The sequence below is a fragment of the Somniosus microcephalus genome, chromosome 11, assembly GCF_052327205.1.
Source record: "Somniosus microcephalus isolate GS21.2 chromosome 11, FLI_Smic_1.0, whole genome shotgun sequence".
NCBI lineage: Eukaryota > Metazoa > Chordata > Chondrichthyes > Squaliformes > Somniosidae > Somniosus > Somniosus microcephalus.
In genome coordinates, this window is record NC_140997.1 from 95,233,161 (window position 1) to 95,259,255 (window position 26,095).

Sequence of the window (26,095 nt, forward strand, 5' to 3'; positions counted from 1 at the left end):
AATTCAAATTATAATTACATTTCGCTTCAAGAGTCCATGTCTGCAAATATTACAGAGTACGTAGCCTTGCTCAAAGGCCAAGTTACAAAGTACATAGCCAGGTGCTGCAGACTAATCTTTACTACAATAACCCGCACTTAGTATTGCTGAACTCAGACACGTCGTCATAAATACAGCTCACTTTAAGCATAAACCCACAACTTTATAAGTAAAAAAAAAAGGGCCCACATTATATAGGAAGATCACTCATCTTTTGTTAGAGGATATAATTTTCTATAAAATACCCAATGATCAACCCTCCTAAGTGAGGGTTAACTTATAAATAAAGCAAAAATACACAGACACAATCGGAATGAAGTTAAAATCTCACTCAAATGTTACTGTTAATTTATTTTTTTACAGTACAGGCTTGCCATATATTACAGATTGGAATGATAAAGTCGACATTCTTTTAATTCAGTTACCATAAATATTTAAAATCTAATTATCTTACATTCCATGGAAAATTCCTCTAACAGCATCTGCTGTCTGTGAGATGAGGTGGGGCCTCGCCTTCCGAGGACAAGCGGCATTAGCGAGGACACCGCACTAGCCACTGGCGGAGTGAAGAGCACGTGTTTGCCACACGTGGCATTGTAGTTACTGCCTGTGCCGGCAGGGTGACCGACGCCCACCCACGTGTCTGTCCCGTACCCAAAGCCACAACGGGCGGCGAGCTTGAGTGATGGTTAATCCAGGAAGAAGATGTTGTTAAACTGAGTTGCGCAGAGTTTCTTAACTTCCTCTGGAAGGAGACAGACAGTCGGAGAAAGAACAAGGTAAACGTCAGGGAGGGGGGGGTTGGGATTTCCTAGCTACTGATGCCACCCACTCCTGCAGATAGAACCACCCAGCACCCCCATGAAAACCCGCCAAACATAGTGCTAAAACAGCCCCAAACCCCGGGAATCTCTGAAGCCTGGGGTAACCCAGATCTGCTTTTGCTTCTGGAACGCAGGAGGAGGCCTTTCAGCCCCTCAAGGCTGTTCCGCCATTCAATTAGATCACGGCTGACCGGTTTGGTTTGCTCGGTTTGACTGTCGCCAGAAACCATTGCCTCACCGTTGAACACATCCTAAACCAGGACACCGAGCTCTGGTAGCATCAGCAACTTGAGATGTACGCACAGTCATGGGAACAGGGAAGGGAACGTTACCTGGGGCACCCTTGGCTGCACACCATGCACCCTTGCAGCTCAAGAAGCTTGGTCGCCCTCGCTTCAGCGTGTTTCAAAGGGGCTCACTTAGGAGCAAATTTACTTGTTAGCCACTCAGCTTTGCTATTGAGTTGGACTGATGACAATTAACAGCGGTTACCAAGCAAGGCTGCTCATACCATGAAATTAATCTCAGGGGCATCGAGGTCAAATTTGTAATTTCACATCATCGGTATTCATAGCAACAGGATTCAGCCCCTCGAGCCTGTTCCGCCATTCAATTAGATTATGGCTGATCTGTATCTTAACTCCATTTACCCGCCTTAGTTCCGTAACCCTTAATACCCTTGCCTAACAAAAATCTATCAACCTCAGTTTTGAAATTTTCAATTGACCCCCAGCCTCAATAGCTTTTTGGGGGGAGAGAGTTCCAGATTTCCACCACCCTTTGTGTGAAGGAGTGCTTCCTGACATCACCCCTGAATGGCCTGGCTCTGATTTTAAGGTTATAGCCCCTTGTTCTGGACTCCCCCACCAGAGGAAATAATTTCTCTCCATCTACGCTATTGAATCCTTTAATCATCTTAAACACCCCTTTATCTTCTATACGCCAGGGAATACAAGCCTAGTCTATGCAATCTGTCCTCATAATTTAACCCTTTTTAGCCCAGGTATCATTCCCAGTCACAAACTGAATGGGGTGGAACTTCCTCTTCCTGCACCCGAGTGTAGTGCATCAGCTGGATGCAGAGCATGGAAGAGATGGGGAGGATCGAGTGCCATAAAGGAGCACCCCCACTCCCCACCCAGTTAAATTAGTGGATGAAAAATCGTTCGAGCCCCGACAGATGTGTGATCCTCCTTGCCTGAATTTCCTTTATTCGTTATACAAATGCAAGTTGTTGTTGTCATCATTGTGTATCACCTTTATCATAGTAAAATGTCCCAACGTGCCTCACAGGAGCATTATCAGACAAAATTTGACACCGAGCCACATAAGGAGATATTAGGACAGGTGACCAAAGTAGGAGGTTTTAAGGAGCGTCTTAAAGGAAGAGAGAGAGGTAGAGAGGTTTAGGGAGGGAATTCCTGAGCATAAGCCCAAATTTATTCCTGGTTTTCACAATAGAAAAAAACAGCGAGGTTAAAAAAAAAAAACAAGTCTTGAAGCACTAATGTAGGGTTGTGTTTAAAACAGAAACCAAAACCAGGAAGTGATATGATCTCAAAATGCATCCATAGTTAATGCTAGAGTTTGCCATTTCACTTGGTCCTTGTTACCTGAAACCTACGCTGCATGTAAATGACAAACACAATCTACACATACCAAAGGAGAGCTGATTTCCTCAGTAAGTGACTGACTCGCACCAAGTCCCGTTCACCCATCACCCCTGTGCTCAATGACCTACACAGGCTCCTGTCTGGCACCGTCTCGATTTTAAAATTCTCATCCTTATTTTCAAATATACCAATACTACATACAATGTACAGGAGGGAAACAGGCCATTCAGCCCAACTAGTCTGTGCTAGTGTCTATGCTTCACACGAGCCTCCTCCCATCCCCCTAACCCTTTCGGCATCTCCTTCCACAAAAGCAAAATACTGACGTCCAAAGGGTCCTTGACCTGAACGTTGACTCTGTTTCTCTCTCTCCACAGATGCTGCCTGACCTGCTGAGTGTTTCCAGCATTTTCTGTTTTTATTTCAGCATCTCCTTCTATTCCTTTCTCCCTCATGTGCTTATCTAGCTTCCCCTGAAATGCAGCTATACTTTTCGCTTCAACCACTCCCTGTGGTAGCGAGTTCCACAATCTCACCACTCTCTGGGTAAAGAAGTTTCTCCTGAATTCCCTATTGGATTTATTAGTGACTATCTTATATTTTATGGACCCCAGTTTTGGGCTCACCCGCACACCCCCGCCTCCCCCACCACAATTGGAAACATCTTCTCTACGTCTACCCTATCAAACCTTTTCATAATTTTGAAGATCTCAATCAGGTCACCCCTCAGCCTTCTCTTTTCTAGAGAAAAGAACCCCAACCTGTTTAGTCTTTCCTGATAAGTATATCTTCTCAGTTCTAGTATCATCCTCATAAATCTAGGAAGGAGTAGGTGATTCGGTTCCAAGACCAACAGCCGCTTACCGTTAACTTCAATCAGATTTGCGTTCTTCTGATTCAGAATTACGTAAAGCTCCCGCTGGTCAGACTTTTTGCCAACAACCCAATAATCTGTCATCGACTTCACGATGATCTCTTCATCCTCGTCAGCTCTGCGTAAATTACAACACGCAAGTTAAGCAAAAAAAAAATAAAGCTCCCATTAAATCAACTGCTCATCTTTGCATAGCGTTAATTTAAGCCAACAGAGGCAGTACCTTGAGAAGTCGCTGTTAATGTCCCCCAGGATCTTCATTAGATCCGGGTGGACAGACGTCAGGGACATGCTGGCTGTTTTACGCATGTGGATAGTCGTTTTCTCAGCGAGGTTCATGTGATTGAAGTAAATAAATTTGAAGTGAGGTTCCTTTTCAGGTCTGCAAGATAAGGAAAGACATCCAAGTTTTGTTAATGCAAATGCATCTTTTTTCTTAATGCGATGTAATTTAAGTACTGCTCCCGCCCGCCCCCACCGCAACCACCCCACCCCCCCGCCTGACGACTGTTTGGAGAGCAATTCCAAAAAATATTCTTGTAACGAGAAAGTTGATGAATGGCAAGTGTTATTTTTCATACACAAGATGGTGACGGAGTTTGGAAACAGACTTCAGAAACTTGCTCCATAGAGCCACCTAATGGCCAGAGGTTGCAACTACATTGTGACAGTTGACATAGCAACATTAAATGGGAAATGTTGACATAGCAATTCACAATGGTGAGAGAAAAGTTTGACCAAAAATTGTGACAACAGGAAGTGCACGTCCTACCCAAGATCTGTAATTGTTCGGTGGAATTTCTTGCCACTGTCAATTTCCTTATTCCCTGTTGGTTAAGTCTATGATTTTCCATTTCCTAATTGGTAATTTTCTCCAATCATATTGTGCAAAACCTGTCCCCCCTGCGGTGCGGGCTGCCACTTGCACGATGGCGGTCTGCTCTGTTTGCGAACAGCTGGAGGCTATCACTCTTCAGCCAACCCTCGGCATCATGCAGTCCAAGGGGCACTAATCCTGAACGAGCAGCTTGAAGTTGGTCGAGCGAGTTAGCAAAGCGACAGAGGTTGGTGGAAGTGAGTGAGATGCATTCAGCATGATCAACATCATCAGCGGCACCACCATCACGTGCTGTCTGGCCTGCCAGCACGTGGGGCATCCCTCACAGTGCCCTATACTGTAGGGTGGAGAGAGAACCTGTTGAGGAGGGAGCCCTATTGAGTGGAATTGGGCAAAGGGGGATGAGAGGGGAGAGAGACGCGTGCGTGTGTGTGTGCGTGCGTGTGTGGAATTCACCACCAGCACAGCTCAGAGAAAGGAGGGGGGTTAACTGGCCCAAGTCACTGTGGGCAACACCATAGTTCTACACTAGCATTACAAAAGGGTAAAGCGTCACAAGTTTATTTTAAACTTAGTGAAGGATCCACACACCATGCCAATGCTTCAGAGAAGCTCTCTATCTGTTGTAAGGCTCTAAAATTGTGTGTGGCATAAATATATTAGACTCAGCAGATATAACTCGATGTAATCATAAAAAGTCAATGCCTGGCATCCATTTCACACTCATTCGTACTGCACTTAAAAATTAATTAACAATATGGCTGATCCTGGATATCGAGTAACAAGAGACCAATCGCATTAAAAATGCTTTTGATGATCACGAACAACAGTCTGAATCGGTCCCCTCACAGACTGAGCCATAAGGTCCTTGTCCTGCGATGTGCCGCTAGATTGTACCATCATCAACTCTTTCTTGTACTAAGGTAGGTTGTTTATTGCGTCAAGCCTCGTTAGGAGACACAAGGGGGCATTAAAGTTTTAGGTGCAGTTAATCAGTGAGAAGGCCCCTCACACCTGAAACCGATACATCACACAGTGAGCCTCAAAGCTGCAGAGCCCCATTAATTAACCTCTAGCCTAATGAGTAAACTCAGGGCTCTCCACAGTCAAGTCCTGAAGGTGGAATTTAGACCACAAGCACCCCAGTATCCCGCACACAACAACACTTGCTCTTGGCAAAGGCAAACAGTATCAATAATTCTGTAGTACCTGCAGATCTTTTTACAGTTACACAAGTTGTGAGAATTTTTTATTTTATACTGGGACTCATGCTATAGGAAGGATGTTGAGGCAATGGAGAGGGTACAATGCAGATTCACCAGGATGCTGCCTGGTATGAGGAGATTAAGGGATGATGTGATAGAGAGGTTTAAAATTACGAAGGGATGGGAAAAAATTAGCCTCACAGCTCTCTGTGCAAAAAAAGACTTCCTCCGGCTCTCTGTATACGCACGCGCGCGCACACACACACACACAGAAATGCTGGCTAATTTCTCTCCCCTGATACTGTGGCGGGGTTAAGACTCCCCCAGCTCAGCAGAAAGTTTAAACATGTTCATTATAAAATGCACATGTCCCTTTTTGCCTCACTAAGGAGGGGTCTGGTTATACTCACGCCGATAGCCTCTTGTTTGTATTGAACTGTTCACAAATGTCTGAAGCCAGGAGAGTGAGCTGAGGTCCCACAAGGTTGTCCAGCTTCTGGCAAAACTCTCTAGTGAGCTCCACCGAGGCTAAGGAGAAACAAAAACAGTAAAATTAACGTTGCCACTACAATGTGCAAAGAGTGGGGAACCATCGAAGGAAGCAGGGGGTGCACACAAGGCCAGAATTGGAGGAGCGCAGAGATCTCGGAGGGTTGTGGGGCTGGAGGAGGTTTCAGAGACAGGGAGGGGCGAGGCCATGGAGGGAACTGAAAACAAGGATAAGAATTTTTAAATTTGAGGTGTTGCCAGACCGAGAGCCAATGTAGTTCAGCGAGCACAGGGGGGTAATGGGAGAGAGAGATGCCAAATAATTCTTCATTGTGTTCCCTCAGCAAACTCCATTGATTGTCTCATATTAGGATGATGACACTACAACCTAGATGAATTAATGTGAGTGAAGTTTACACGTTAATTTTTAAGAAATGGAATTTTAGGAGAGTGACCAACATACAATATGGAAACCCAGGTAGGAGAGAGGCAAAAGCCCTGGAAACATTTAAGAAATAAATTAAATGCGGCAATGGGCGGGGGGAGGAAGAGGCAAGTCTAACTGGATAAATGACCCACGGTGGTATTCCTCATCCACATTTATCGTGTGATCTTTAATGAGAAAGGGTATGTATATTGGAAATTAAAACTAGCCTCAATCAATTAAATAAAGTAACTCACCATCAATCAGGAAACAAACCACTGCACTCATAGCCTGGAAACAGAAACAGAACATATAAGCATCCAAAAAGCTGAAATGTAAAACATTTTATATATAAAAGTGTGTGATTATGTTTAATATATAAATAAAATGTCAGATCCTCAAATAAATGGTATTTTTGAACCTAAACAGGAGCTGCACAGACCTACAAAACAACATGTGCTTCGACACACTGAATGCGATAACTCTCGCTATCATGCCCAAGCTAGAATCAATCGTTCTTTCCTTTTTGAACTATATTTATGTTTGTGCGTTGCAAAGATCAACATACAATCTATTTAATTAATGCACAGAGTCTGGAAAACCAGATAGTGTGGGATATGGAGTGAGGGTCCGATAGATACAGTGTGGGATATGGAGTGAGGATCCGATAGATACAGAGTGGGATATGGAGTGAGGATCCGATAGATACAGTGTGGGATATGGAGTGAGGATCCGATAGATACAGAGTGGGATATGGAGTGAGGATCCAATTAGATACAGAGTGGGATATGGAGTGAGGATCCAATAGATACAGAGTGGGATATGGAGTGAGGATCCGATAGATACAGTGTGGGATATGGAGTGAGGATCTGATAGATACAGAGTGGGATATGGAGTGAGGATCCAATAGATACAGAGTGGGATATGGAGTGAGGATCCGATAGATACAGTGTGGGATATGGAGTGAGGATCCGATAGATACAGTGTGGGATATGGAGTAAGGATCCGATAGATACAGAGTGGGATATGGAGTGAGGATCCGATAGATACAGAGTGGGATATGGAGTGAGGATCCGATAGATACAGAGTGGGATATGGAGTGAGGATCCAATAGATACAGAGTGGGATATGGAGTGAGGATCCGATAGATACAGAGTGGGATATGGAGTGAGGATCCGATAGATACAGAGTGGGATATGGAGTGAGGATCCAATAGATACAGAGTGGGATATGGAGGAGATCGAGGTCACGCTTGTGATTGGTTTTCCCAACATTCCCCATTATCCCGTTTATACAGCAAATTCAACAGCTTCCCTAGTTTGTGGTAATATTGACTTGAAATGATTTGGTGTCCCCACTGTTAGCCTCCAGTGGGAGAGCCACAACACAACATACCAAACTGAAGTGGTTTTAGTTTCATTTTGCAGTGGCACGCTTAAACTGTGGAGCAAAACACATGACGGGAAAGGTAGACAAAGAACTCCAAAACCCGTTCTCAGCCTTGAATAAACTGTATATTCATCGTATGACCAACCATCAAATGCATCAATTTGGGCTTTACTTAAATGGATTGAATACCAAGCACGAGGAGTTAAACCATACTGAAAAGCAAAGTTATTCACGCGAAAGATCAGTAAAATTTACTGCACCATCTCGGGGGCAGTCAGTCAGACAGACATTATTTGATGAGGTGTATAGGGCAATGAAGTGACCTCTGAATTGACATGTTTCAATGTGCCAAATGGATCAATATTCTTTACAAATTCAACACATCATAAAACAATTGCAAGAGACAATCATCAAACTTGCAACCGGGATTTACTCAGAGACTGATCTGGCCTCTAAAGCTGTGCGACATATCTCAACAACTCAAGTGCACAGCCAACACGCCCCTTGAAACATCTGACTTCATTTAAGAAAGAAAGACTTGCTTTTCACGACCTCAGGATGCCCCAAAGTGCTTTACAGCCAATGAGGTACTTTTTGAAGTGCAGTCACTGTTGTAATGTAGGAAAACGCGGCAGCCAATTTACACACAGCAAGCTCCCACAAAGAGCACTGAGGTAATGACTGGCTCATCTGTATTTAGCGATGCTGATCTAAACCTTTACCTTGGAGGTCAGGTGTTAAGACCTGCGACCGTTTAATGACAGTAGACGGTGCTACTAGGCACAGGTCAACTCCGAGTCTCGGGAGGTGGTTAAGTAACCTGGCCAACCCCTGGAAAGTGCCAATGGCTTCGGGTAGGCCAGCCCCTGGGGGAGGGGATTGGGACCCTTGAGGAGAATGAGCTAATCCTCAAATTAGCCAACGGCCTCCGCAACCCGCAAGGAGTGACGCAGCCCCAGTACAGAATAGGGCAAAGAGAGAGCGACTGTGGACAGTCCCGGGCTTCATGTCCCCACATTAAAGAGATGAGCAGGACAGTCCTGGGGCTTGAGCGATAGTCAGCCCATGATGATAATGGTGATGACCTACCAGAAACAGTGCTCAACTAGAAGACACTTGATGTAAATCCTAACCTGCATTGAATTGCCCTATTCACGTGTTGCTGGCCAGGTTAAGATTCCCATCTGTGGCCACGTGTCTCTTTGAGCGCTACAGCTTCACTGTACATGTAGAGTTTCTGCGGCCTCTTTATCCAGTACAAGCTAATGAGATGGTTCAGGCGATGTGGGGATCAGTTACCATTGTGCTCCAACAAATGCATCACCAAAGAAGATTTCTCAGTTCCCTGAACAATACTGCCATCAATCAGCATTAATCAAGAGGGGCATGACACCAACTTAGGTTGGTATCAAATTAGTATCACTTATTTGTTTTGGCCGTGTCGCTAACTATCGAGGGTAGGGCTCGATTACACAATTTTGTACTTACCTGCAAACTCAGGATTGTTTTAAGTCCCATGTTAACTAATTAAAACTTGCCATATTACACAAAAACAAAAATAAAGTCACTGCAGATATAGGACTTTAATAGCTACTTGGCCCAGTGGGCAGCACTCTCTCTCACCTCCGAGTCAGAGCCACTCCAGAGATTGGAGCACAAAATCCAGGCTGACACTCCAGTGCAGTGCAGTACTGAGGGAGTGCTGCACTGTCAGAGGTGCCGTCTTGTGAATGAGACATTAAAATACTGCGGATGCTGCCCTCTCAGGTGGACGTAAAAGATCCCACGGTGCTACTCAAAGAGGAGCAGGGGCGGTGTCCTGGTCAATATTTATCCCCTAAACCAACATCACTAAAACAGATTATCTGGTCATTATCTCATTGCTGTTTGTGGGAGCTTGCTGTGCGCAAATTGGCTGCTGCTTTTCCCTACATTACAACAGTGACCACACTTCAAAAAGTACTTCATTGGCTGTAAAGCACTTTGGGACGTCCTGATAATCTGTTTTGTAGTAATGTTTTTAGACAGAGAGAGAACGGTTGCCATCTTTTTACCTGTTTCCTAAGCTTCTTTCATTCAATTATTACTTGTGGCGTGAATCTGCCTCCCGCTATGTATTTGTTTGAAGTTTGTTACGTTGAAGACAGTTAGAACTCACCTTGTAGACAATTAAGTGCAATTCTTCATAGACGCTGTCTGTATTCACAAAGATCCTGGGAAACCGTACTGCCAGTTCGGGATCATTGATATTATATGGGCCAGTGAGAAACCTGAGGAAAAACAAACACCTTCGGGATCAGAATCCTTTCACGAGACGTAGGACTGTGGCAGAGTAACGGGGCGCGGCTGAAACAAGCCTGCGTCCTGAACACACCCGCCTTTTGTGGGCCAACGCGGCGAGTGCTCAGTTCCAGCGGTGGAGTTTATCCTGGCCATGCGGGAGTATCAGTTCAAAGCTCGGCATCATGCCAATACAAATTTAGTGGCAGGCACACACAAACCGACCATTGATTCCCTCCGGAATGCGTGTTGAAAGCAAAATACTGCGGATGCTGGAAATCGGAAATAAAAACAGAACATGCTGGAAAACACTCAGCAGGTCAGGCAGCATCTGACGAAAGGTCATCGACCCGAAACGTTGACTCTGTTTCTCTCTCCGCAGATGCTGTCTGACCTGCTGAGTGTTTCCAGCATTTTCTGTTTATACTTTTAATTAAAAGGAGTGTGCTGGATTTGGAGTACTGAACCCAGATTTACAGCCTAGAGTAAGGCAAGCTGGTACAAGCAAGGTGTTCAATGCTTAATGACATCTGGGACCCTGCTTCTTGTAGCTTTACAAATAAATGACTCTGCAAAGTGTGTACATCACAAAATATTAACCCCTAGTACCCGAGACAAGCCTTCGAGGGGAATCAGTGCCTGGATGCGAGGTGAGGCACTTTCAATTGTGTTAAACAGCAGCTATTAAAGCACTTGCTTATTTGCCACATCTTCCTTTTAACACTTAGAGTTTCCGATAGTTACATTGGAAGCTCTTGGTCGACATTTCCTCCCTCAACCAAAACACAGATTCAACTGCTCTCAGTCTCACTGCTCTTCATGGGATCTTGCAGTGCACAAAATGTCTGCTCTGAAGCCAAGAGCACTGCTCCCTACCCCCCAACTCAGGTACAGTCTCCCTAGTGAAACTCCCCCTCTGAATAAAGAAACCAGGCCTCAGGCCCCCAGCCATGTCCCCTTTTCAAAGACCAGATTCCCACTCTAAATGGAAAAGCAAGAAACTGTCACCCACGGAGCTGTGCAGATAAAGGCGCCTTTCGACGAGAAGTCTCAAGAGGTCGACTCTCCGCTGCCAATTGTGCAGCACAATCCAACAACACTGTCTATATTTGTGGGACAATTCAAACTGTGGCCTGAAAGCCCACTGCAACCATCTGCATTGACCTGTCGTAACTTACATATCGAAACTGGGAATGGGTCACTCACTCATTCTCAGGATGTGGGCATTGCTGGCATTTATTGCCCATCCCCATTGCCCTTGAGAAGGTGGTGGCGAGCCGCCTTCTTGAACTGCTGCAGTCCGTGTGGTGAAGGTACACTCACAGTGCTGTTAGGGAGGGAGTTCCAGGATTTTGACCCAGCGACGATGAAGGATCGGCAATATACTTCTAAGTCAGGATGGTGAGAGACTTGGAGGTGATGGTGTTCCCATGCGCCTGCTGCCCTTGTCCTTCTAGGAGGTAGAGGCTGTGTGATTGGGAGGTGATGTCGAAGAGGCCCTGCCTTCCATTCACCCCAGTCATCTGCTGTCAATATCTGAGCATATTCTGCTCTTTCTGGGGAGCGGGTGTGAGAAAACCTGCCCTGCCCGTCACTCTCCCCCACAAAATGGGAAGATCATTGCACCAGGATTTACAGTTAAAGCAGGAGAACCCAATCCCAAGTTTGAGGAAAAGTGACACCTCTAGCTTTCATGTGCCAAATGCAATTAATTGTTCACAAATTCACACCTCCTCATACAAGATTAGTTTGGACTCCTGGTGCATTTCTTAATCCACAGCGGGTGCAGTCTGCTCCTGGAGCCAAGCAGCGGATTTATAGACCTTATAGGAAGCGAAGCGCATTTACTCGGCAACTATGTCACTGATTAATTACAGTGCATTTCAATCTGATCAGTCTGCTCACTCCATTTTAATCAATTAGTACTACACCCGCTCCCTTACACACCACTCCCTTGCACACCCCCTCCCTTGGACACTGCACCTTTACACACCTGCACCCTTACACACCCCTCCCGTACACTCCCTCACCCTTACACGCCCCCTCCCGCACCCTTACACACCAACTCCCATACGCGCCCACCCTTAACACGCCCCCTCCCGTGCACTCCCGCACCCTTGCATGCCTGCACCCTTGCACACCAACTCCCATACGCACCCACACCCTTACACACCCCCTCCCGTACACTGCCGCACCCTTGCACGCCCGCACCCTTGCACTCCCGCACCATTACACGCCAACTCCCTTACGCGCCCACACCCTAAAGCACCCCTCCCATGTGCGCCCCTCCCATACCCGCCCGCACCCTCACGCGCCGCCCGCACCCTCATGCTGCTACACTCCACACCGTTACACCCTAGTCCACGATGCCCCTCCACCCTCTGCTGTTACACCCCCACATTGCTATGTTCCACCCTGCACCTACACACCCCGTTTTGTCTTTGGAATGAATGGTAAAGGTCAGCCGACTGTGTGAATTTCCATTCGGTTCTTTATTCACTCGCACACGCCTTCTGCAAAAACCACCCCGCGTGCACATAGCAACATTCGCATTCAGGGTTTACCTTACGTTTGAAATTCCCTCCCTCCCCATTAATCCTCGGTAGACTCCTTGCAAGGTAGGAGGTTCCAGCCCTGGGACATCTCCAGAGACACCTTCGTCTCCGAGGCCAAACCACCACCACGGGAACTTGAACAATCTGCAAAAGATTCCAGTCCTCAGACACACCAGCGCAGACTGGGGAGACCCCCCCCAACAAACTGGGGTTCAAAATCAGGCCTAACAGCGAGGATTGCTCGAACGCGTCGGACTGCAAGGGACGTTTTTAAATTTTATTTATTCGTTCATGGGATGTGGGCGTCGCTGGCAAGGCCAGCATTTATTGCCCATCCCTAGTTGCCCTCGAGAAGGTGGTGGCGAGCCATCTTCTTGAACCGCTGCAGTCCGTGTGGTGATGGTACTCCCACACAGTGCTGTTAGGGAGGGAGTTCCAGGATTTTGACCCAGCAACGATGAAGGATCGGCGATATATTTCCAAATCAGGATGGTGTGTGACTTGGAGGGGGACTTGGAGGTGGTGGTAGTCCCATGCGCCTGCTGCCCTTGTCATTCTAGGTGGTAGAGGTTGCAGGTTTGGGAGGTGCTGCCGAAGAAGCCTTAGTGAGTTGCTGCAGTGCATCTTGTAGATGGTGCACACTGCAGCCACGGTACGCCGGTGGTGGAGGGAGTGAATGTTTAAGGTGGTGGATGGGGTGCCAATCAAGCGGGCTGCTTTGTCCTGGATGGTGTCGAGCTTCTTGAGTGTTGTTGGAGCTGCACTCATCCAGGCAAGTGGAGAGTATTCCATCACACTCTGGACCAATGGTCCCTTTAAGCTGCAGGTCCCACGCAGCCAGTGAGCCAGCTTTTAAACTGAAAACACCGCACATGTGCAGACTTTTGAATGGGCCCGCAGCCCGTTAGAGGCCTAGCAGCTCCCAAAAAAATTGAAGGGAACATTGCTCCTGACTTGTGCCTTATAGATGGTGGAAAGACTTTGAGGAGTCAGGAGTAATGTTTCCTCGTGCACCTCTCTGCTCGTCTCATCCAGCCCGGGACCGGCTTTTTCAATGTGAATGGGCCGCGCACCCAAAAAAAGAGGTAAAATGGAGTCACTCACGCAGAGTAGTCAGCCTCGGGCCTGCTCCTGCAGCCTCAGTATGTGTGTGGCTGGTCCAGTTAATGTTTCTGGCGACCTCCAGGATATTGATGGTGGGGGATTCGGCGATGGTAATGCCATTGAATGTTAAGGGGCGGTGATTAGACTCCCTCTTGTTGGAGATGATTATTGCCTGGCACTTGTGTGGCAGGACACAGGGCAAGAGTTCAGGATGAAAACCCAACCCACGTTGACAGGGCACAAGCTTTTCTGCTTGAAGCGCTTCCACAGTGTGTTCCACCGCCCCTAGGGAACACGCCCCCTTTACACTGCAGCACTGCTGAAACGGCACGCAAGGGCGTTTCAAAGTTGCGCTAGCCGCGGACTAGCCCCGATGGCAGGAGAGGACCATACGGGATGGGAGACTCCAGCTCCGCCAGCTGGCAAGGTGGCGATGTGTGGTGCCCTGTGCCACACGGGCGGGGCTGGCCATTCAGGTGTGTCTCCCGAGGATGGAGGGGTCACTCAGCTGCCATCTCCTGGGCCGTTGATGCAGAAACCGATCCGTGCGTCACTGGGACTGGCACTCATCTCAATCTCAAATATAAAACTCCACCTATCTGTCAGGTCAGGTATTAAACCTGCTACCATAGCGACAGTAGATTATTTCAATGCTCTCCTGGCCGTCCTCCCACCTACCAATTTCCAAGGTGCTTCACGGGAGCGTAAATCAGACAAAATTTAACATCGAGCCACATAAGAAGCTATTAGGGCTGGTGACCAAAAGCTTGGGTCAAAGAAGTCGGTTTTAAGGAGTGTCTTAGAGAGAGAGGCGGAGAGGTTTAGGGAGGGAATTCCAAAGTTTAGGGCCCAGGCAGCTGAAGGCACGACCGCCAATGGTTGGGTGATAGAAACTAGGGATGCTCAAGAGGCCAGAATTGGAGGAGTGCAGAGATCTCGGAGGGATGTAGAGCTGGAGGAGGTTTCAGAGATAGGGAGAGGCGAGGCCACGGAGGGGTTTGAAAACTAGCCGGGCACTGGCGATAAGCAAGGACAGTGTAAGTGGCGGGGACGGCAGACACCTGTTAAAGTGCTGTTTGATTGAGGAGGTTTGAGTCAATGGATACAGGGCAAGTGCCACAGGCTGTACACAAGATTCCCAACATAATCGATGCCGTCAACAATCGTCATGGAAAGCCGTACCTGCCGTAATGGTGAAGGCTGACGGTTATTCCACCTCGCCCCGGGGAATCGCGACCGATCAGCTAAAGGCAAAGGAACAAAATAAGTTCAATACCATCTGTGGTATTAACACAAAACATCCTCATGAACAGAAGTTATTCGCACATTACGACCAGGAACTGCTTTACTGTAAAGGGGGCAGGTTAACAAATCACCCTTTCACCTCTGGGATCAGGATTCAAATCCAGCCCAGACTGAATCATTCAGCACAGAAGAAAGCCATTCGGCCCATCGAGTCTGTGCTGGATTGGGCTCTCCAATGAGTCCCGCTCCCCTTGCTCTTCCCCCATAGCCTTGCAAATGTTTCCCCTTCAAGTATTTATCCAATTGCCTTTTGAAAGTAACTATTGAATCTGCTTCCCATTCAGGCAGTGTGATCCAGATCATAACAACTTGCTGCATAAAATAACATTCTCATCTCGTCTCTGGTTCTTTTGCCAATTAACCTCCGGTTACCGGCCCTCCCGCCAGTAGAAACAGTTTCTCATTTACTCTACCAAGGCCCTGATGAAATCAAAGTCTTTTCAACCTCCGAGGGCCCTGCAGGCTACGAACTCGAACTATCTTAATCCAGGTCCTCGGGTGGAGCAGGTTACTGCCCCAGACTGCTCCGAATGGAGCAGTTTCCCCTGGAGGGGGCTCAGGGCAACTGATGCAGGGAATGGAGATCCGAGGTGGGGATGGGGCGCCTCATTGAGCCGGAGCAGAGGTCTCTTCTTAGGCAGGCAGTCCCTCAGAACCGAAGATGACTTGCTTCCACATTAAAAATGAGTTTGCAGGTGACTGACGAGTCCAATGGGGGACCAACAGTCTGTCACAGGTGGGGTGCTTGGGTTGACGTGCGTTCCTTGCGCTTGGCTTCCACTTGCTCCCGGCGAAGAGACTCGAGGTATTCGGCGCCTTCCCGGATGCTTCTCCTCCACTTTGTGCGGTCTTGGGCCAGGGATTCCCAGGTATCGGTGGGGATGTTGCACTTTTTCCAAGGAGGCTTTGAGGGTGTCCTTGAAGCGTTTCCTCTGCCCACCTGCGGCTCTCTTGCCGTGTCGGAGCTCCGAGTAGAGCGCTTGTTTTGGGAGTCTCGTATCAGGCATGCAGACGAGGTGACCCGTCCATCGGAACTGATCGAGCGTGGTCAGAGCTTCGATGATGGGGATGTTGGCCTGAGCGAGAACACTGACATTGGTGCACCTATCCTGCCAATGGATTTGCAGGATCTTGCGGAGGCAGCATTGCGGAGACAACAGCCGAGTCTAACTGCAGTATCCAGGGCCCTCAAGGAGTTCCGAAAATAGGGCCAAGCACTCCACTCCCCAACACTTAACATTTCTCATCCCAAGAAGCACAACAATTCACCAGTTTAAAAATAAAAACAGGGTACAGATTACTGCTTCTCATAGAAACAGGAGGAGGCCATTCAGCCCCTCGAGCCTGTTCCACCATTCAATTAGATAATGGCTGATCTGTATCTTAACTCCAATTACCCGCCTTGATTCCATGACCCTTAATACCCTGACCTAACAAAAGTCTATCTATCTAATTACATTTTCTATTGACCCCCCTCCCCCCAGCCTCAACAGCATTTTGGGGGGGGGGGGGGTGGGGGGGGGAGAAAAAGAGTTCCTGATTTCCACTACCCTTTGTGTGAAGAAGTGCTTCCTGACACCCCTGAATGGCCTGGCTCTGATTTTAAGGTTACGCCCCCCCTTCTCGAGCGTAGAGAAGGATTACAGACGCATCGAGAATACCTCGGGCTCCAGATGCCTTGGGAAGAGTGATGTTGTGAGGTACTTGTACAGAATTCGCATATCGTCCTGCTCCAGACCACTCCTGAAAGAAAAAAGAAAGACTTGTATTTCTATAGCGCCTTTCCCAACTTCAGGACGTCTCAAAGCGCTTTACAGCCAATGAATTACTGAAGTGGAGTCACTGTTGTAATGTAGGAAACGTGACAGCCAATTTGCGCACAGCAAGCGCCCACAAACAGCAACGTGATAATGACCAGATCATCTGTTTTTTAGTGATGTTGATTGAGGAATATTGGCCCAAGACACTGGAGAGAACTCCCCTGCTCCTCTTCGATCCATGGGATCTTTTACGTCCATCCGAGAGGGCGCATGGGACCTTGGTTTCACGTCTCATCCGAAAGACGGCACCACCGACAGTGCAGCACTCCCTCAGCACTGCACTGGGAGCTTCAGCCTGGATTTCACACAGAATCCCCACAGTGCAGATAGAGGCCATTTCGGCCCATCGAGCCTGCACCGACACATATCCCACCCTATCCCCGTAACCCCATGTATTTAATCCCCTAACACTAAGGGTCAATTTATCATACCCAAATCAACCTAACCCGCACATCTTTGGACTTTGTGAAAATAAGAGGGGTTCCATTGTCCAGTTCTGCTTAACACAGGAACAATGAACATTATTCCCTTTTATGCCGTTCTTGAGCTGCCCGGCCCCCCTGACCTGGGTCTCCTGGCGGATAGATGACAGGAAAACCGCCACATTCCGTTAGCCCAACAACCTGGTTCCCCCTGGGTCTTAGTGCCTGCCACGTCCAGTGCCTGGAGCTGACAAAATTCAGCCACGCCCCCTTGATAAAGACATGACCTCACACCACAACGTGTATGTCGCCACCATGTATCCATTTTCTTGTTGTGATGTCACTGGTTAACGAATGTCAATTGTGCTGCCTGCGGGTACCGGGCGGGTGTCATGGCCGCCCTGCGCAAGCGCCTTCACAATTTATCAGTAGATTCAATTCAAATGTATAAAATTCTTAGAGGGCTTGACAGGGTAGATGCTGAGAGGTTGTTTCCCCCTGGCTGGATAGTCTAGAACTAGGGGTCATGGTCTCAGGATAAGGGGTTGATTTAGGACTGAGATGAGGGGGAAATTCTTCACTCAGAGGGTGGTGAATCTTTGGAATTCTCTACCCCAGAGGGTTGTGGATGCTCAGTCCTCGAATATATTCAAGGCTGAGATCGATAGATTTTTGGACTCATGGGGAATGGGGATAGTGCGGGAAAGTGGAGCTGAGTCACAACAGCACAGAAGGAGGCCATTCAGCTCATCGAGTCCGTGCCGGCTCGCTGTAGAGCAATCCAGTCAGTCCCATTCCCCGCTCTATCCCTGTAGCCCTGCAAGTTTATTGCCCTCAAGTGCCTATCCAGTCTCCAATTGAGTATGTCCGCTTCCACCACTTCCGTCGGCAGCGAGTTCCAGGTCCTCACCACGCTGCGTAAAAAAGTTTTTCCTCACGTACCCCCTGTATCTCTTGCCCAAAACCTTAAATCGGTGTCCCCTAGTCCTTGTACCATCAACTAGTGGGAACTGCCTTACCCCGTCTAGCCTATCCGAACCCGTCATAATCTTGTACACCTCTATCAAATCACCCCTCAACCTCCTTTGCTCTAATGAAAACAAATCCAGCTTCTCCAACCTGTCCTTGTAGCTAAGATCCCCAGAACCACACTGATAAATCTCCTCTGCACCCTCGAGGTCGAAGGTCAACCATGATCTTATTGAATGGCGGAGCAGGCTCGCAATGCTGAATGGCCGACTCCTGCTCCTATTTCTTATGTTCTCAAGAGAGCAACCATCCGAACATAATAAAGCCTTTAAAGCACACTCATGTTCAGCAGTGGCTCAGTGGGTAGCACTATCGCCTCTGAGACTTGAGCTCATAATGCAGGCTGACGCTCCCAGTGCAGTACTAAGGGAATGCTGCACTGTCGGAGGTGCCGTCTTTCAGATTAGACATTAAACCGAGGCCCCGTCTGCCCTCTCAGTAGAATGAATTGATTGATCGCTACTTTTGCATTACAAAGTTCACAACTGTTGCCAGTCAACAGCAGATAACAAGTGACCTACCAGATAAGCTGATCATTGTAGAGAAATGCTGTGTACTTGACGAGATCCAGGCTTTCCTCCATTCTGTTGACAAATGACTGGATTTTCAGGTAGGTCATCTTATCCAGAGGGAAGAAACTGATTCCCCCAAACACGTCCAGCAGGTCACAGGACTGCAAGTGCAACGTTTGCAGGTACTGTGGGAGGAAGAGCGACAAAAGGAATTAATGAGACACCTTTATTTTCACTTTTAGTTGTCTTCTCCAAGAAAATTTATCACCCCTGACCCAAACATAGGAACAGGAGCCTGCCATTCAGCCCTTTGAGCCCGTTACACAGGGACAGGAGGAGGCCATTCAGCCCCTCGAGCCCGTTACACAGGGACAGGAGGAGGCCATTCAGCCCTTAGAGTCCTACACAGGGACAGGAGCAATGTTCCCTTAAAGATCCAGGTCCCGCGCAGCCGGTGAGCCGGCTTTTAAATAGTGGCCATGGGATCTTTTACGTTCACCCAAGAGGACAGACAGCAAATATAAACGTCTCATCCAAAAGATGGCACCTCCAACAGTGCAGCACTCCCTCAGTACTGCCCCTCTAACAGTGTGACACTCCTTCAGTGCTGCCCCTCCGACAGTACGGCGCTCCCTCAGTACTGCCCCTCCGACAGTGCAGCGCTCCCTCAGTACTGCCCCTCCGACAGTGCAGCGCTCCCTCAGTACTGCCCCTCCGACAGTGCAGCGCTCCCTCAGTACTGCCCCTCCAATAGTGCAGCGCTCCCTCAGTACTGCCCCTCCGACAGTGCAGCGTTCCCTCAGTACTGCCCCTCCGACAGTGCAGCGCTCCCTCCGTACTTCCCCGACAGTGCAGCGCTCCCTCAGTACTGCCCCTCCGACAGTGCAGTGCTCCCTCAGTACTGCCCCTCCGACAGTGCAGCTCTCCCTTAATACTGCCCCTCAGACAGCGCAGCATTCCCTCAGTACTGCACTGGAATACAAACACTTTTGTGGTGTATGTGCCTTTAAGAGCCCCAGGTATGCTGTAATGCCGGTAATTGCCACTCGGGCTATATAAGCCTGTATATTGTGTATATCCGTTAGAACCCCCCCCAGACTTTGCTTAGTAAATACCTATGAACCAACTCCTGTCTTCAGTGTCTTTATCAACACACGGACACTACAGTGGCGACGAGGATGGGAACGGACTTACCTGCAATTCGGCAGCACCTCAAGGACATCGATTCCTCGGGCGTCCAGAAGACTCAAGGAAGTGAGAGAAGCTGTGGTTTCACCAGCTGGCCAAGCTGCTGGCAGGTACTGCGCTAATCCTTCCTGGGCGTCAGGCTGGGGCTCCAGCGGCTGGCTCTACAGCTGAGACAGGCAGCGAAATCGGAGGCAAGCAATAACGGACTGGGAGGGAGCACTCGGGAGACGGCCGGCGCTGCAAGCAGGTCAGCGTTCAGACCTCCGGCGGGAACAAGTCTCCAACAGTAAATTTAAAAAAAGAGAACGGAAACCGCAGTAAACAGCGTTGTTATCAGCAGCAGCGGCGGGAAAGCGCGGGAAGCGCCATATCTTTGCTACAGAAAAGAAAGCGCGGGAAGCGCCATATCTTTTCTGAAATGCCTAAATCTGGTAATATTGATGCTTTTGATAGCGAAATAGAGGATTGGACCACATACGTGAAAAGAGTAGAGGTATATTGCGCTGCAAATGGAATAGAAGATGAAAAAAAGCTTCAGTACTTCTGAACTTAATGGGCGCAAAGACATACGGGCTGTTACGAAATTTAATCACTCCAGCCAAACCAAAGGACAAGAATTTTAAAGAAATTGCTGATACCCTGCAGGAGCACTTAAACCCAACACCGCTGCTGATAGCGGAACGATTCAAGTTCTTCAAGAGAAATCAACACAAGAATGAAAGTAACGCTGATTACCTAACCGAATTAAGAAAGCTATCAAAGTACTACCAATTCGGGGCAGGACTATCAGATTATCTTCGAGACAAATTTGTTTGCAGTCTCTTAAGTGAAGGAACACAAAAAAGACTGTTTTCTGAAAAAGATTTAACATTGGACAAAGCTTTCAGTATGGCTGTATCATACGAAGCAGCAGCAAAAGGAGCTGCAGAGATACAACAAAAGACACAGGACTTCGGCACCCATGAAATGACACAGGGTTTCAAAAGATGTTATCGCTGCGGCAGATCCACCCATAACCAGAGGGACTGCTGGTTCAAGGACAAAGCATGCAGGCAATGCGGAAAGATTGGACACATTGCACGGGTATGCCGATCTGGACAAAATAAATCCACTGACAGAAAAAAAATCAATAAAGAAAAGTACAGGAAGGTACAAATGATGACGGACAGTAGCTCCGAAGACCAGAAGAGCGATAGCGACTTCGAAAACAAGAGACTAAGCTGTCTCAAATTACATAATGTACTTGCCAAAGATGATTACCAAACCATTTGGGTTACCCTCACAATAGCAGGGTCCCCAGTTAAAAAATGGAGCTAGATACAGGATCAGCTCTAACCGTAATAAATCGACGTGATTACGAGAGGCTATTTTCGCATATACCTCTAAAAGACACATCCATTATCTTAAAAACATATACGGGGCAGAAAGTATACCCCAAAGGAAAAATAAGGGTGCCTGTTGTATACAACGGCAAAGAAATACAAAAGTTGTATTTATACATTCTACAAGATGGTGGTCCACCGTTGTTGGGACGTGAATGGATCAGGAAGATACGTTTAGACTGGCACTCCATTCAGGCACTGACGGTGACCAGTAAGGAAAAAAACAATGATGACATCATACCTGAACGATTAAAAGACATCTTGGCCAACGCCAAAGAAGTGTTTCAAGAGAAACTAGGAACCTTGAAAGGCATCACCGCCTCAATAAAAGTGGAAGATGCAGCAATTCCCAAATTTTTTAAGGCAAGACCGGTGCCATACGCAATACGTCCAGCAGTCGAGGCAGAGCTGGAGAATTTGGAAAAAGCAGGCGTATTATCCAAAATAGATTGGAGCGAGTGGGCAACACCCATCGTTCCAGTCATGAAAAAAGCATTGAATAAAGATAAATCTGAAGAACAGAGAAAAATTCGCATCTGTGGTGACTTCAAGGTGACTGTAAACCCGGTCCTTCACACAGTACAGTATCCTCTTCCGAGGATAGAAGATATTTTCGCCTCACTATCCGGAGGGAAACGTTTCACCAAAATTGACTTGGCACAGGCATATCTACAGATGGAGGTTGAGGAGGCCTCTAAAAAGTATCTCACGATAAACACACACACAAAGGCCTGTACCAGTACAATCGACTGGTTTTTGGAGTAGCATCAGCTCCAGCTATCTGGCAAAGAGCTATGGAGCAAGTCCTGCAAGGGATTCCGGGGACTCAATGCTACCTAGACGACATCCTTATAACAGGAGAAAATGACAACGAGCACCTTGCCAATTTGGAGCAGGTGCTCACTAGGCTGAAAGAACGGGGCCTATGAGCGAATCGCCCCAAGTGCGAATTTTTCCAAAATCAGATATCATATTGTGGCCACATAATTAATAATGAAGGGTTGCATAAGTCACCTGAAAAACTTGAAGCGGTTATAAAAGCCCCAGCACCTGAAAATGTTTCACAATTAAGGTCGTTCCTGGGATTAATAAATTACTATCATAAATTTTTACCGAACTTATCAACTCTTCTACACCCTCTTAATGAACTTCTACAAACAGGAGTGATTTGGAAATGGAACAAAGACTGTAAACGTGCCTTCCATAATTGCAAAGACTTAATCACATCCGAAGAAGTTTTGGCTCATTACAACCCATCACTGCCAATCAGACTGGCGTGCGATGCATCCCCTTACGGCATAGGAGCAGTATTATCCCATAAATTCCCTGATGGCTCAGAACGGCCGATAGCTTTTGCGTCACGCTCATTAAACTCAGCTGAGCGTAACTATGCCCAAATCGACAGGGAAGCAGTCAGCCTGGTATGGGGAGTGAAGAAATTCAACCATTACCTACACGGACAAAAATTTACTTTGTTGACTGACCATCAACCCCTCATCTCCATATTCAACCCTAAAAAAGGTGTTCCCATTATGACAGCGCAAAGGCTACAGAGGTGGTCCCTTTTTCTAGGGGCACACCAATACAACATAGAATACAAAGGGTCAAAACAGCATGGGAATGCTGACGGTTTATTGCGCCTACCGTTGCCAACGGTAGAAGAGGCACCTACAGTAGACCCAGTAGAGATGTTCCACTCTACCATAGTAGAATGTCTACCAGTGACAAATTCTGCCATTGAAAGGGAGACGAGAAATGACCCGACTCTCTCACGGGTCTACGATTTAACAGTGAAGGGATGGCCAGCACATGGCGAACCACTGTTGCCAGCATTCTCGCAAAGAAGAGAACAGCTGTCAGTGTGCCGAGGAACCTTGATGTGTGGATCCAGAGTGGTGATTCCACCCAAACTCCAGGATAAAGTGCTAAAGGAGCTTCACGAGGGGCATCTGGGTGGAGTGAAAATGAAGAACCTAGCTAGGGCGTTTGTATGGTGGCCAGGTATCGATGGAGACATCGAAGAAATGACCAAGAGCTGCCTAGGATGCCAGAAGGTCCAAAACGCTCCACCACAAGCCCCTCTACATCCATGGGAGTGGCCCTCATCTCCCTGGCAAAGGGTGCACATCGACTTTGCTGGTCCATTTATGGACTCAATGTTCTTAATCGCGGTTGATGCACACTCCAAGTGGCCGGAGGTAATAAAGATGTCCTCCACCACCACGGAAAAAACCATCACAGTATTAAGGACCATATTTACCAGGAATTGGCTGCCGGAACAAATATGTTCTGATAATGGACCGCAATTTGTGTCCGAAGAATTCAGAAAGTTCTTAAAAAACAATGGGGTTAAGCACTACACGTCCGCCCCATACCATCCCGCCACCAATAGATTGGCTGAAAGGTTTGTCCAGACCTTCAAGAAGGCCATGGGTAATGAAGACATAAAACTTCAGCACAAGGTGGATAACTTCTTATTCGCATACAGAAATGCAACACATATGGTTACCAACCAAACTCCCGCCATGATGTTCTTCAATAGAAACCTAAGATGCCGGCTGGATTTGGTCAAGCCCAACATCAGAAGGGACGTGGAGAACCGGCAGTTTCAAGGCATGAATGAAAGGCCAACTAGGGCCTTCCAGATAGGTCAACAGGTTTTGGCCCAGGACTACCGTACTGAGAAATGGCAGCCTGGAACTATCTGCACACGACTAGGACCACTGATGTATACCGTGGACATCGGAGAAAGCATAATAAGGCGCCATGCTGACCAAATCATAAAGTCATCCGAAAAGGGACAACCTACACCACAACTCTATACATCTAACGATGAAGTAGAGATACCCATATCTACCTCCGATCCGGTGATACTGGAACCCGATGAACCCGACACTGGCATTCAAGCCGAATCAGCCTTGCCAGAAAAACCTACTACACCACCAGAAACTACTACACCCCCGAGGCGTTATCCGGACCGAGTCAGGAAGCCTCCTGAGAGACTAACTTATAATTAATTAACTACAGCAATGTATATTATTTTGCTTATAACATGTAATTAATAATTACTTAAAATATGATGTACTGGTTAGCTAAAAGGGGAGGAATTGTGGTGTATGTGCCTTTAAGAGCCCCAGGTGTGCTGTAATGCCGGTAATTGCCACTCGGGCTATATAAGCCTGTATATCCGTTGGAACCCCCCCCCAGACTTTGCTTAGTAAATACCTATGAACCAACTCCTGTCTTCAGTGTCTTTATCAACACACGGACACTACACTCCTAAGGGACACAGTATCCACAGACTTAGTGTTTATTTGTGTTCAGTTATAGTTGAGGTTTTACATTCCCAGTAGTCACTGACCTAGTTCGCAAAGCCTCAGCCTATACTTAAAATGAAAAAAATAATCCAAAATAGGGATCCTCTTGCACACAACTGGGCTCGTTTTTCTGAATGAGTGGAAATTCAAGGCCACTGCTAGAAAGTAAGACTGCAACTCGTTATCAAATTTAAAAGAGGCAAACTAAATCTGTTATTGCCAATATTTTATATTGATATACGTACTTAGGTTTAAAAAAAAGTGAGGAAATCATTTTAAATTATCTTGCTGTCACTTCAAATGAATTATTTAATTGCAACGTTATAAAAGTTTAATTACAAAGTTTGTTGTCACAGGCTGGTATCTCGAGTCCCAGTTATCCCAGCGCATACCATAACTCAAGCTGTCGTGTAGCAATGCTGTTCAGTTTAGACTGTATAGGAACCAGACAAATCATGCAACTATAACATATGTTTGGACAGATCGGTGTAAAACCGTAATGTAACACTAAACTGGCCATTAAATTGTTATAGTGACAGGGTTAGATCGCAGTGACAGTTAGCCGGCCGTGAGCTCCATTTTTAAACTAATCCCGATATGTATTATTCAGGCTGAGAAGACCACAAGGCAATGTGGATATCAGAGACCGGGGTGGGAGAGGAGAGGAAATTTAAGCATACCCAATATAGTTTAAACCTATTTAAGCACAAAATCGACCGTTGCTGCTAAAATTAATGCATTTACCAGTCTAGCAACAGATTTTTAAAAGTTAGAAGGCGTTGTAAAGTGCTGGACAGAATACGGGGCGGGGGCGCGATATTTGAGAGACTCAAGAGGTGCCTCAGACATGGTAAGTGGCTTTACATTCCTGTGATCTTCTGGACTGGTTTCACTCACTTGAGGGGGGTCAGAGAGGAATTTCCCAGAGTACTTTTTCCCGGGTCGCTCTCGGGTCTTTTGTCTCTCCTGGGAGATTACATGGCTGCGGTGGGGGGGCTGGGGGGGGGGGGGTGGGGGGGTATTGTCCCGTCATGAGGGAATACATTCTTGTATTCTTTTAAGTATAGAAGATTCAGGATTGATCTAATTGAGGTGTTTAAGATGATTAAAGGGTTTGATGGGGTAGAGAGAAACTATTTCCTCTGGTTTGGGGGGGGGGGGGGGGGCGGGGGAAGTTTGGAACAAGGGGGCATAATCTTAAAATTAGAGCCAGGCTATTCAGGGGTGATGTCAGGAAGCACTTCTTCACACAAAGGGTGGTGAAACTCTGGAACTCTCTCCCCCAAAAAGCTGTTGAGGTTGAGGGTCAATTGAAAATTTAAAAATGGCTATGGTTATATCTTTGTTGTGGGACCAAGGCAGGTAGATGGAGTTAAGATACAGATTAGCCATGATCTAATTGAATGGTGGAACAGACTCAAGGGGCTGAATGGCCTTCTCGTGTTCCTGTGTTCACACATGCACCGTCCAGTAAGGAGGTTGCTGG

The 26,095-nt window shown here is 47.2% G+C and overlaps 1 protein-coding gene across 5 annotated transcripts in view; it reads right to left on the bottom strand.

Moving 5' to 3' along the window:
* Positions 1-353: 353 nt before the first annotated feature.
* The window catches only part of ccz1 (CCZ1 vacuolar protein trafficking and biogenesis associated), a 49,202-nt gene continuing 23,460 nt past the window's right edge, over positions 354-26,095 (bottom strand). For 3 of the 5 annotated variants that reach the window (XM_086001113.1, XM_086001114.1, XM_086001115.1), the window contains 10 exons: positions 18,732-18,907; positions 16,601-16,682; positions 14,817-14,878; positions 12,540-12,674; positions 9,854-9,965; positions 6,564-6,597; positions 5,804-5,921; positions 3,574-3,732; positions 3,341-3,468; positions 354-784 (listed from right to left, as the gene is read on the bottom strand). In XM_086001113.1, the coding sequence (XP_085857239.1) occupies positions 729-784; positions 3,341-3,468; positions 3,574-3,732; positions 5,804-5,921; positions 6,564-6,597; positions 9,854-9,965; positions 12,540-12,674; positions 14,817-14,878; positions 16,601-16,682; positions 18,732-18,907 (1,062 nt within the window). In that variant the 3' untranslated portion in view covers positions 354-728. The remainder of the gene's footprint in view (positions 785-3,340; positions 3,469-3,573; positions 3,733-5,803; positions 5,922-6,563; positions 6,598-9,853; positions 9,966-12,539; positions 12,675-14,816; positions 14,879-16,600; positions 16,683-18,731; positions 18,908-26,095) is intronic. The other 2 variants (XM_086001116.1, XM_086001117.1) reach the window with 1 other exon arrangement.